This window comes from Populus trichocarpa, chromosome 4 (assembly GCF_000002775.5).
Source record: "Populus trichocarpa isolate Nisqually-1 chromosome 4, P.trichocarpa_v4.1, whole genome shotgun sequence".
Classification (NCBI taxonomy): domain Eukaryota; kingdom Viridiplantae; phylum Streptophyta; class Magnoliopsida; order Malpighiales; family Salicaceae; genus Populus; species Populus trichocarpa.
Genome location: NC_037288.2, coordinates 8875071 through 8887993, shown reverse-complemented (window position 1 = coordinate 8887993; position 12923 = coordinate 8875071). Strand labels below are relative to the sequence as shown.

The 12923-nt window shown below is 34.6% G+C and overlaps 2 protein-coding genes across 4 annotated transcripts; both read right to left on the bottom strand.

The window, feature by feature from the left end:
* Positions 1-652: 652 nt before the first annotated feature.
* On the bottom strand, positions 653-3119 carry LOC18097619 (uncharacterized). 3 transcript variants are annotated; one of them, XM_006384143.3, is made up of 5 exons: positions 2979-3107; positions 2323-2387; positions 1372-1753; positions 1229-1284; positions 653-1108 (listed from the first exon to the last, which is right to left on the bottom strand). In XM_006384143.3, the coding sequence occupies exons 3-5, from the start codon at positions 1721-1723 to the stop codon at positions 932-934; spliced, it is 585 nt and encodes a 194-aa protein (XP_006384205.2). In that variant the 5' UTR covers positions 1724-1753; positions 2323-2387; positions 2979-3107; the 3' UTR covers positions 653-931. The 3 variants fall into 3 exon arrangements, with proteins under 3 accessions (XP_006384205.2, XP_024454923.2, XP_006384206.2); XM_024599155.2 differs by having other exon boundaries at positions 2323-2418; positions 2979-3094; XM_006384144.3 differs by lacking the exon at positions 2323-2387 and having other exon boundaries at positions 2979-3119.
* Positions 3120-4068: 949 nt separating this feature from the next.
* On the bottom strand, positions 4069-11378 carry LOC18097618 (T-complex protein 1 subunit zeta 1). The gene is made up of 15 exons (XM_006384142.3): positions 11103-11378; positions 10938-11001; positions 10536-10671; positions 9818-9969; positions 9689-9736; positions 9482-9574; positions 7695-7801; positions 7458-7572; positions 7276-7362; positions 5964-6168; positions 5630-5724; positions 5019-5087; positions 4826-4933; positions 4608-4726; positions 4069-4385 (listed from the first exon to the last, which is right to left on the bottom strand). Exons 1-15 carry the CDS (start codon positions 11234-11236, stop codon positions 4310-4312), a joined length of 1608 nt encoding a protein of 535 aa, XP_006384204.1. The 5' UTR covers positions 11237-11378; the 3' UTR covers positions 4069-4309.
* Positions 11379-12923: the final 1545 nt, after the last annotated feature.

The window sequence follows — 12923 nt, the reverse complement described above, 5'->3', positions numbered from 1 at the left end:
AGTTATTTAAGAGATAAAAAGTAAAGTCTTTGAGCTAGAAAAGAGAAGCCAGCTTGCTTCTCTTAGAGAAAGAATAGAAAAGGAGTTCGAACAAGTTGTTTTAGAAAATAAGAAACTTAATGATGAGAAAAAAGAGTCGTATGAAAAATTCACCATAATAAATAGATGATCAAATCTCACTGATAATATCAGCAAATAATGATTAATGATCACAACGTGTTAAAAAAAACCCTATATGAATGCGTGTTAGAAAGGAAACTAGAATCGATCAATCGATGATCCATGTACTTATTTTGCTATATATTCTCATATTGTAATCCTATGACTTTCAAAGATGTCATTAAAGAAACAAGAAGTGGTTGCTTTTTCTACTACCGGGACAGAGTATATTGAGTTGGAAGTTGTGCTACTCAAACTGCGTGGTTGAGAAAAATGCTTAGTGAGTCGCAACATTATGAAAACAAGCCAACAAAGATCTTTTGTGACAATAAATATACTATTGCATTAACAAATGATTTGGTGAAAGATCAAGAAAAAAATGGTTGAGTTTTGTTCGTCTGAAGATTAAGTTGCTGATATTTTTACAAAGTCTTTGATTTGTTCTTGAAGTTTTAAGAAGACGGAAGGGCATGAAGAAATTTGAACAACTTGGTTTAAGGGAGGGTGTTAAAGAAACATTGATAAAGTTAGCATCATCAATCGCAGTTAAAGAATAAACACATACCAGAAACCTTCACCAGAAGATCCGAAAACATAATGTGACTACAAATCCTAAAGAATGGATGTCACGCTACTGCACTACCAGTCGTTCCACAATAACCAAAAAATCACCAAAAAGAAAATTTTCCTTTCCAGTCCAGATCAAAAGGCTAAAAGAGTTGACATAACATGGATGCAGAGCATTGAAGAGATAAATCAATGCTTTTGTCAACTATGGGGTTTCTATCAACTTAAAGCTGATGCAGTAGTCTTGATCCTTCCAGTCCCTATAATTCCTTGGTGATATTGGCGTTCTGAAAGGAGATGGAGAATCAAGATTGAATTCCCAAGATTGATCTTTAAGGAGCTGCTCGACCGTCGCTTCCAGTTGCAAGGGCCTAGGGGGACTCTGAGCATTAAATAGAAACCAGTATTTTGTTTAGATAATTCATTAAGGAAAAGTTAGTTTATGAAACAAGAAAGAAAGACCCGAATGAAGAAACGAGGAAAGGGAAATAAGCAAAGTGACCTTCATTGTAATTGATGCCAGCGGTGAACATGGAGTTGCCAACTGCTTGGAAAAATCTGGACAAAATAATAAAATGTGAATTGAATTTTACAAGGAAAGATTCTGCAGTGATTATAAGCAGAAGAATGGTAAGTTCCCATTACCATCTTTTAGTCCAATTGATTGCAGAAACTCATTGATGTCCATAGCTCTTGTCTGTGCTTTGATGCATTCCTGATGATTGTGCAGAAACTTTTCCTCTGCAATTGCACTGGTTTGATCTGGTTCCTCTGTCAAGACAGTTAGCTTCTTTGCATTGAAACTCTGCTTTTTTGTCTCAGGCTTCCTTGAATTAGAAATGTCGGAAAGTGGTTTTCTGCCAGCAGTTTGCCATTTCCCTGGTGCTTTGGAGATACTTTTCATCTTGCTTGCGTCATGTGGAATTCGAGAGGCAACAGCCTTCATTGAATTTGACAAATCACCGAGAGGTGTCCGTCTACTTACTAGTGATGCCATTCGTGCTGTAAATGAGTTCAAAGAAATATTCTGCAAAAGCATTGGAACTGGTTAATACCCTAGATAAACCATGTAAAATAAGGAAAGGATGACCGAATTATTCCATAAATTCAGTTTCAAAAAGTAAGAAAAAAAGTTACCCCCAAGAGCACAAACCCCACACGAAGCAAGTCAGAACAAACCAGCTAAACTCTAGGACAAATACTCCCATAACATTTCCTGAAATTCTTAGAATCTCCATAGCTCTACCAAGCATGCTATATGTAAATCATTGTAACTGAATAATCAATAAGATAAAACATACACTACTTATCAAGAAGATGGACGAATTCGTGAAACCAATTCAACATCTGGTGTAACAGTGGCATTGATCACAAATCATACTTTCGTTATTTTGAATCCTCTATCAAAAAGAATAGCATGAAATAGGAGATCATGCGATCTACTAGAGATTTGGGATTACACATCTAGCAACAACAATGAGTATTAATTAATACAAGCGAAAATGAAAGTAGATTGTGAAAGCAAGATTTTCCAAAATCTAAAGACAAGAACAAGCAATCTATTCAAGGAAGGGAATAAAGAAAAAAGAATCAAACCTTGTTAAAAGTTTAGAAGTAGCAATCTGTCAAATATTTGTTGAAACTGATTATCCTCTGATTTCCTTTCAAATATTTGTTAAAACTGATTAGTCTCTACAAACAGATTAATCACAGTAAAACAAAATAGAATACAAGACCCGTCAACTTAAAAGACTCATTGTCCTAACCCCGTGTTTAAAATACAGATATTATGCTGCAACTAAAATTAAGTGCACCAAGCAACCCAAAACAAGATCACTAGATTTTTACATAACAATAGAAAAATCAGCAGAATCACATGTATTTATGATACCAGTAAAGATCGATCATATACACATTGCACGCGTACGGAGAAGGAGAAAGTTGTTTGTTTGCTGAGAAAACAGAGAAGATTTACTTCTAAGAAAACAGAGAATTAAAATCTCTACTTCACACACAAAAAAAAATCATAGAGAACAAATTCAGACCGGATTATAAAACATGCAGCAAATCTAATAACTTGAACAATTCGAGAATAACTAGAGCATCAATACCAAGAAAGGATTCATTTAAGAGGATAGGGTAAAAAACAATTATGGTTTTTCGAAGGTAAATACAAGAAAACAAAATCGATTTCAAGAATTTAAAACGCTATCCAAAGTATTAGAAAGTGAAATTAGATCTGATAAACTTACTTTGAGGCCACTGATCGATGATAGGCTTTTGATCTCTGATTGTTTTTGTTTTAGATGCGCAGAGAGATTTGTTTTCAGAGAGAGGGGGGCTGTGTGTGAAAAGGAAGGGGAGGGAGAGAGATGACCGTTGCTTTTATAGCGAGAGGGTTCTTGAAATTCGAAGAAAAATATGACCGTTGGAAAGACAAGTTTTGGTTCCTGCTGCTTCGAACTAAACGTCAGCGTTTCAATTGATTAAATTAAGTCACACAACGGTTAACCCTTTGTTTGCAAAGATTTTTTTTTTATTATTTTTTATCGTGGAATAATGCGACTTTATTAAACACAAAAAAATGCAAAATACAAAATATTTTGTAAACATTGTTTATCTATCTATAAATATCAATCTGGAGAATCAAAACGGATAATCTAATCTTTTCTGTCGAGGATTTTTAAAATAAAATTATTGAGGCAGAAAAGCCTCAATTTACCAACTTTTTTCCTGTTTTTAAAATAAAAAAAATACTAAAATAATGATGTTTTGAATAATTTTTTTAAAATAAAATTTTTCAATACCAGCGTGAGTATATTAAAATATAATAATAATTACTTTTTAAAGTACTTTTAATTTAAAAATGTATTAAAACAATATTTTTTTAAAATTATTTTTCTTATCAAAAACGATTTGACAATAAATAAATTAATTTTAAATAAAATTTTAATTTCTTCAAAATTTAGCTAACCCTATTTAAAACGTAATATAAAAAAAGAGCTAAAAAAACCCCAACCCAATCTAGGGGTCGACTAGGCTGGGTTTCAAGGCACCGATAACCATTATAACCAGCCGAAAGAGCAACAAAACCCCCCAAACCGTCGAAGGGGGTACAAAGAAAGTCTGTGACCCCCGGGAACATCCAAATGCCTTGAGATTCCATTGCCATACTCCACTCTATTTCCGATTCCAATTCAAGTGCCAAACAGCTCCTCGAAATACTCAGCATGATGCCGCCACTTGCCCCTTAATAGAATCAGGCAGGCACATAGCACACAAAGGACCACAAAAAGCATAAATTGAAACTCTCAACTTGAAACGAAATTTCTGATCAGCGGGTACAAAAAAATGAATGCTTGCTAATATGGACGATAAGCATACCGCTAACAAAGTAAATGTTCATTCTCCATCAAAATTCCATGAGATGAATGGAGATTCCCTCTAACACAAATCCTACAAACACAACCATCCTCCATTGCATAAAGGCACAGGGGGTTTTGTTATACATCCAATCAGCACAACATCCTCACGAGGCAAAAATTTTAAAATATAAAATAAAAATGCAGGAGCATATCCATGACTAATTTGGCTTCCTCATATTACGCCCAGCGCGAATGACTTCATCCACCAGTAGCAATTGTGATGTGATCACAGGCCTGGAAAATTACAGCAGCATGATTATAACTAGGTTAGGCATGTTAAGAGTTCAAACCTGAGAGGACTTCAACAGGTTTCTCTAGTTTAATCATTTTGGGGAAGTTTGGAAAACGTATCTCTTTATATGTACATTTATGTAGTATAACAAAAGCTGGACCGAGGGAAGAGAGATAGGGAGAGAGAGAAAAGGACAGACTCCAAAGCTAGGAGTTCATGTGTACCCTGAGTTTATGAGTTGGCGCTTGACAGAGTAGTTGTCAAAGATACCCTCCACCTGAGGATCGAGGGGCCCACCTGTTTGGAGGTTTATTCCTACAATGTTATCCCTGTCGTGCTCTCCCTGAATAAACATGCAAGAAAAGCTTAAATCAGTTTCTTTTCTTGTGTCTTTTGCTCCCCCAGAAAAAAAGGATGATGGATGGATTCCACTGATGGTTACCGTGAGAGCAACAATCTCATCTTGAGTGTCTAACCCAGAATTCTCAGCCAGAGTTTTGGGCACCACGAGAAGGGCATCAGCAAAAGCTTCAACACCTAGCTGAGCACGCTGTTCCACATTTGCAAACACCAGTTTAAAATTAACCAGGGGATAGGAATAATTACTCAAATATAGAAAACAGGCAGGCATTTACCCCTTTAACTGTTTTCTTTACTTCATTGATCAGGTGTTTTCTGGCTGCAAGTTCAAAAGCTCCTGCTCCCTGAAGAAAATAAATGACATCATTTGAGTGGGAAAGAAATTTCAGCACTGAATCAAGTCATCGACAAATAGTTGCTTATTTGCAGAGTTATATGCTAAGAATTACAACAGAAAACGTGTCAATACTCTATCTCACCCAATCCCAAGAGGCCAATCTCAACTTTCAAGTCAATTATTTTCATCCTATAATCAAATACATTGATGTCCACAGTTCCACCATACACAAATTTCATTCTAATCAGCATTCATGCAAATTAGGTTTTAAGTTTATTTGATTGAAACCACTCTTGGTCCATAATAATGTTGGTTTTTTATTGTGTCCTAAACTGCCGGTGCATACAAGAAACAGCTTTTTCATGAAGCACGCTTCACTTGAGCAGAAACATAACTTGCATATATATGAACCACAATTTAGATGTAGCACAGAACTTCCAAAGCCACCATCAAAGGCCACAAGCACGCTTTACATAAATCAACATCCAACAATTTAATCAAGCATGATTGCACATACAAATCTCATAGATTTCTGCAAGCAGAACTTACAAGTACCACAGCTTCATCTTCAATAGTATTTTTGACTGCTCTCAAGCCATCACGGACAGCATCCTTTATTTGGGCAATTGTATGGTCATTAGGTCCTGTAACAATAAAAAAGTCAAGTGACGATTCGCCCCTGCTAAATTACAAAATTGCAAGACGAATATACATTTCACGCTTGAACATAAAAGAGTACAAACTTCAACCTGATGGCTAAATGGCCTAAAAGAAGCAATTAAAACAAACAAGAAAAAATCATCTGATAGCATTTAGAACAAATAAAAAAGAAAATCGTAAACATTTATACAAGTTTGCTAAGGATGTATACACGATTCTGTACCTTTTATTAAGATAGTGCAAGAATGGGGGTTTTTAACATTTTCAACAAATGTATACTTCTCTTCACCAAGGACATGCTCATAAACCAGTCCAGCCCAACCAAGGCAATCAGGAGTTAAACTATCAACAGAATTCAAAGCCTCTCCTCCACATGCTAAAACCAGGCGTTCCATATTTCTCCTCTTTGCTCTTCGAAGGGCAATTATCTGTAAAACATAAGAAAGCAGATCAGCCCCATTTTAAATAACAACATCAGGGCAAGCAGGTAGACTAACCAGATTTCAAACTAGCAATAGTCATCGTACTTGTATCATTAGGTACCATTTAAAAAGGAATCAAATCCAAGGCAAAGCATTCAAAAAGCCAAGTCTTGCTTGTAACCCTCCAAAACTAGAGCCAAATACAGTGGCAGGTATTCTAGCCATATTTACAATCTAAAACTATAATGAAAAACCATTTCAAGTCTCCATTCCTGCATCCATAATTTCACAAAATCAAGAAAATTACAGAAGTAGCAAGTGGTTCTTCTTGTACCTCCATCAACTTAAGCCTTCTTGCTTATTTGCTTTTAATAATTATTTCATTGAGCATATGGCATGATTTCACGAAATTAAAAATAAAACATGAGGTGGAAGGCTTCCAAAATGTGCAACCAATTGTTATCACAAACAATCATTAACTTGTGAAATCTGTATCCTACTAAAGCTGATTATGAGGTTCAAAATCAATCTAACATGGTGTTATCTTATTAAAACTTTCTTTGTAATTAAGGGCGTGTTTGTTACAGGGTTAAGAAAAGAGGATGTATTGTCACAAAAGCAATTGGTAAAGGTATAACAATGTTTGCTAGGAGCTTCACAAACAAGCTTACAGTAGATCCAATGGAAATTACATGAAGAAAAAATAAAACAATATGTTTCATAAGGTGCAAGTAAACAGTAAAAGATAGAAAATGTGGTTTATAAATTTGAGTAAGAAGAAAGGCAGAAAGACGAACCCAACCACCCTCCACCCTAGTTAAAAGCCTTTTCCTTCTTGTCCCAAGGTTTATAATTACACCCTCTTGGAGGGTAGCTAATAATCCCTGAATCATCCCCCCTCTCATAATATTTCCAACAAACAAAATTGATCATTGTAGTAACATTTAATCCCTACTCATGCCATACACCATAAGAGAAAACAGAATGAAAGACAACACCCAATACTAACACATAAACATGATTGCAGCAAGCTGAAGCGAGTTTATTGCATCAAGCTAATTATTGCTCGAATTCAATCACTAGGGAACAGAATATAATTGTTCCATGACTTACCCCTGCTCGTGCAAGAAGGTCCAATGATGGAGGATCAATTCCCTTTTGATTAATAACCACAAAATTGTTGTCTGTACCAGAACAAACCTGGTAGACCAAAAGTACAAGCAACACTTCAGAAACCAACATGTTGGCGGGGTCCAGTAACATGAACATAAAATGTATTGAATGTGTAACTTAACCTTATCTTTTAGTTCAATAATTTTTCTAACTCTTTCATCGACCTGGCGCCTTTCAGCCGCAACCATTGCCTCCCTCTGCTCTGCATTTGAGTAGAAAAATCCTGCATTTATTTCACTGTGGAAAAAAAAATATTAGCTTCCAATGAACTGAAACAGACCACAGCTCTATCTACAGAGTTCTTGATATCTCATATTCAACATCAATTCCAATCAAAATCAAGTTGACAAGATGAATACCTTTTCTCGTATTCCAAAGAGACGTTGCATGTCAAGATAAAACAGTTTTCTGCCCGTCTTTTCATATCAGGATGCCTGGAACCATGGTCAAGAACAAGACCTTCAACCTGGAAGACAGAACAAGTAAATACTGGGACAAAACATTTTTAGAAAAGTCGAGAAGTTATCTTCAAAAGACAAAAATCAGTGTTGTCAAAGGCAGAAGGTGCTAAAAGGCGCCAAGCCTGTAAAATGCCCGAGGCGCTTGCCTAAATGAACCAAGGCGATATGCTATAAATATGTGTGTGTGTGTGTGTGTGTGTGTCTTCCCAATTAAGATTAGATCATTAGAAAATCAAAAGAAAATATAAAATACCATAACATGGTCATATAAAGTTATATTTCACCCTTAAAATAAAATAAGATAATTTAAAGTAGTAAGTAGCCAAATAGATTAAAAAACAAAATTAAATATCATCATCATTATTCATTAATCTTCAAAAACATCTTCATCCATGCTTTCCTCTCCTTCACTTGAATCCTCCACACCCTCCATTTCATGATTACAATCGAAATCGTCATCTCTCAAGCCATACTGCACTTGTTTGGAAAAAATTAAAGTATTACTTGTACAGATGTGTTGTTCTCCAACTCCCACTGTTGAAAAAAATAAATTTGGCTGGTGCTTCTCTTCTAAGTATCCTTCATTCTCTGTTTGTCTCCCACTTTAATGATTTATTTTAATTTTTTTACCCTAATCTTTGTTTTTTACAAAAAAACCCCTAAGTTGTTTTTTGTGGTATATTAAAAAAATGGACAGATAGGTCAAAACATAAATCATTTTAAAAGAAAGAAAAAACCAATAGAAAAGGAAGAACTTCAAGCAAGCACTAGCCTTGGCACCTTGCACCCACTCACAAGGCGCTCGCCTAGGCAGCACCTCATTGAAATCCAACACCTACGGCTAATAAAGGCGTTGGGGCCTTGCCTCACCTGGAGTGCCCAGGCAAGTGCCGCCTCAGCGCCTCTTGACAACACTGACAAAAATTATATCAAAAATGAAAAAGAGCAATCATCAATATGAACAATAACTAAAAGTTGTCCAAGCTACACCCGGGAACTTTCAAACTAAAACCAATCATCAATATCCTGGAAAGTTGACCTAATCGAACGTAACAGCATTGAGAAAAATCTAACAAGTAGCATTATTTTACTGAATAAAGGTTGAATAATGGAAAAGAGCAGTGCATTCCATCTAATTTCAATGCTAAACACATCTCATTCAAAAAAAATGATTTTGTTTCACATGGAAGGGTTTTTGAAGATCTGTGACCCTCAATCTTGGGTGTGTTTGGGAACGCGGTGCAAACCGCGTTCCCTCAAATTTTGAATTTTTTTTTTTTACTTAAAATGATTTTTTATTATTATGTTTTCGGATCGTTTTGATGTGCTGGAAAATAATTTTTAAAAAATAAAAAAACTTTATTTTGATGTATTTCTATGCGAAAAGTACTTTGAACTGCCACCGCTACCACAATCTCAAACACACCATTAATCTTGAAGGACCTCTATTCAATATGATTTAAATACTCAACCATCATTGGTGAATACCCTCTTGTGCCAAAACAAAAACTAAAGTTATAAAGAACCTAACTAGATAAATTAACTTGAGAAACCATTTGAAACATTCACTCTTGAAGCCTAACTAAATCAGTCAATCAGGAAATTGGGAGCTGTAAAACAATTAACACATCCCAGGTGAAAATATTCCACAGGAATCCAGATTAAATGAAAAAAGATTAACTTACAAGCCTTGTGTCAACATCAAATTTATGACGCATGTGCATAATCTCCACCATAAATAGATCAATGGCTTCCTCAGGCTTTCGAATACAGAGCACCTGTACAAACAAGTAAATCACAGTTAATGCAAAAATAGAAGATGTCAAAATCTGACTTAAACGGCTTCTTTTCCAACAGCCTCAAGATATATCAACACCACTGGCTACACTCACCGAATTAACAACTATGTCAGTTAATTGATCAGCCAAAGCTTCATATAGCTGCACAAGAGAATAAGGTCAACTTTAAATAATATCCAAACAGGTTATAAAACAAAGAGTAAACTGATGAATAGACCTTACCTTTGTCCTTATTGTTGTTCTTGCAACCATTTTTAGAATTTCCCTGTCGGGTTCATCACCCATCACCACTGGTGTCTTAAATTTTTCAAGAAACTGGAGAGTAGCTCTTTTGGCAATCTCAAAACCATCAACCAAGACACGTGGATGCATCCCTTAAGGCAAAATAAACACCCATGAATGAAATATAAAGGTTACCTCAGATAAGCAATCAAAAAACCATATGAGGATGTTGTAGATTTTCTGAAATGAAACTCGTGACTAAGAACCAAGCATCCCTATTCCAAAACCTAGAAGGCATAATTGAAAGAACAACAAGATACAACTATTTTTACCATCAGAGAAAGTATAACAACAGAATGAAGATGTGCCTTGATGATAAATTCTAGTGAAATAAATTAATTAACCATAACAAAATTTAACTATTCCAAGGTCAATTACACAAAAACTTGCAAATTTCTATTCTTGCCTCTGCAACGCGCAAACACAACACAGATGCAACCCTTGAACAACACCAACTTGTTTGAACTTTAGGGCATTAGAATCTAACACCTTTCACTACCCTGTCTTGTCAGGACATGTCTTTCTTTATTTAGGGCTCTAAACATTTGAAAAAATAAATGATTCAAGAATAGAAGGGACAGGCAAGCATAAAATGAGAAATAACAGAAACCTCAAAAGTATAGAACTCAAGAGAATCATAATATATAGCTTCGCTAACCTTCATCAATGTACCGTTCAGATTGCTTCATAAGCTCTCCAATAAAGATCACAGTAGATGTCGTACCATCTCCACTTATATCATCTTGGGCAACAGCTGTCCTTGCAATCATAATCGCAGTAGGGCTTTGAATTTGCTGCAACCATCAAAGAAATTCAAGCAATTTTTTTTAAAAAAACCCACCAATAGACACCCATTGTTTATTTAAAACCTCAAATAGCATACCCATTGTCTTTTTAGATCTAACTCAGCATTTAGAATCTAAAGTTGCTTCAAGTTGCTCCTAGAGCTCATTTCTTAGGGAAGACTCACTTTAAAGAAAAAAAAAAAGCATAAAACCCTAACTCTGCCTTTAATCACAAAAAATCCAGATCGAGAAAACCAAAGGAAAAAAGAACAAACCATTTCTTTCAAAAGAGTGTTTCCATCTTTTGTGAGTTTTATATCTCCAGCACCACCAACAAGCCTGAAAAACACAAAAACACAAAGTAATTAAATCGCAGAAACACAAAACAAATTACAACAAGAGAAAAAACAAAACAGAAGACGAAAAAGCGAAACAGTTACATCTTGATGGTGCCTTTGGGGCCGAGATTGGATTTGAGAACATCTTGTAAGCCTTTAGCGGCATTGATGTTCATGTGAAGCGCCGCCGATTTGTTGAGAACCTCCGCATTAGGGTTTAATACTCTTAGCGACATTTTTCTCTTTCAAAAATAAAAGAGAGGGAGAGGGAGAGGGAGAGTACGTGAGTTTGCTGTCGTTCGGAGTTTTAATGGAACTGTAGAGAGGAACTGTCTCTGTGTGTGCGTGTAATGTGTTGTTTGGGTTTTTAGGGCTTTCTGGAAGTTCAAGCTAAGCACAAGCGCGCACAAAAAGTTAGGGTTAATGAGCTCGGGGTCCTTATATTACTGATTTTATGTCAAGAACGTCCCTCATCTTTAAAACATCTTAATCCAGCTCAAGTTCTTCTTTTTTTTTGTTATACACATGTCCAGATTTCATTGGACATAGTGGGTCTTAGTAAAACCTAGTTTGATTTTCTCACTTCTATCTAAACATGTCAAAAGAAATTCAAAAATTAAAAACTGATTGAAATAATTAATAGGTTGTTTGTATTTAATTTTTTATTGGAATTGAATTTAATTATATTATTTGATTTGAATTCAATTAATATATATAAGTTGAATTCATATGTTTGGAAGAGATAATATTCAATTCATTTTATTTTCTATATTACTTTCATTTTATTATTTCAAATGTCTTTTTAGAAAATGACTAGATAATTATTTTGAAAAAGTTAATTTTAACATTAAATTTCTCCATTTTAGAATTATAAATAAGAGAAGTTTACCTCTAATTTACTTTTATAACATTTTAGAGATTGAATCCTATTTGGAATTCAATTCTTAACATATACATTAACAAATTAACAATAATAACATATTAATGACTTTCTAACAATACTTGATAAAAATGAAGTTAGGTCTGAATTTTATCTTAAAATATCTACTCACAAGTTTTGTAAGATCGATCATATCTCTCAAACCGTATATCGAATCGAGCTGAAATTTTACAGAGAGAAACTAAACACGTAGAACTATATTTCTGTAAACATTTAGGTTAGTCAGAGTTCGAGAACATATTATTTAAATTGGTCAAACTTGCTATTACTGTTTTGGTATATTTGTCGACAAAGTGTTCTTTCTTGATTATTTTCAACTCAATCAGTCCAGACCTATAATGGGTTAATTTTGAACAGCAAAGGGAGATTATTTAGGCCCTAAACTTGTGCATGGGCTTGAGCTATAAGAGTTTCTAATGTTATAAACCTCAAGATAAATTAAGAATAATGTGATATAAATTATAATGTAATAAAATAAGATAAGAAAAAATAAGAGGAAAAAAAAGGAAAAGGAAAAGTTTATGGCCAAATATGTGTATTTTTCCAAAACCAAAAACTGTCGCTGATTTGAGAAAACAGCTAGACCGATTTAATAAAAAGGTCAGATTATTTTAGCTACTAGAAAATACATTATGATGGGGCGCAACCAAGAGAGAGAAAGAGTGTTTTTCTTTCTTTCTTGTTCTTTTTCTTTCTTGTCTCCTTGAGGGATTAAAAAAGTGATGGTTAGTAGGGAAAAAAAGGATTTTGAAAGAGAAAAACATATTCATACTAGGAATTAAAAAATATCAAAGCAAGGGTTTTGGAGAGATTTGAAGAAGAAGAAGAAGGGTGAAGGGAGCTAGGGTTATTCATGCATTTTACACTTGAATTATCATCTAACTAAGGTAACAAACTCATCTTAAGTGATCAATTTTATGTTGTGTGAAATATTGGATATGTTAGTGTGGCATGGATTTTGAGCTATGGATTTTGGCCAATGA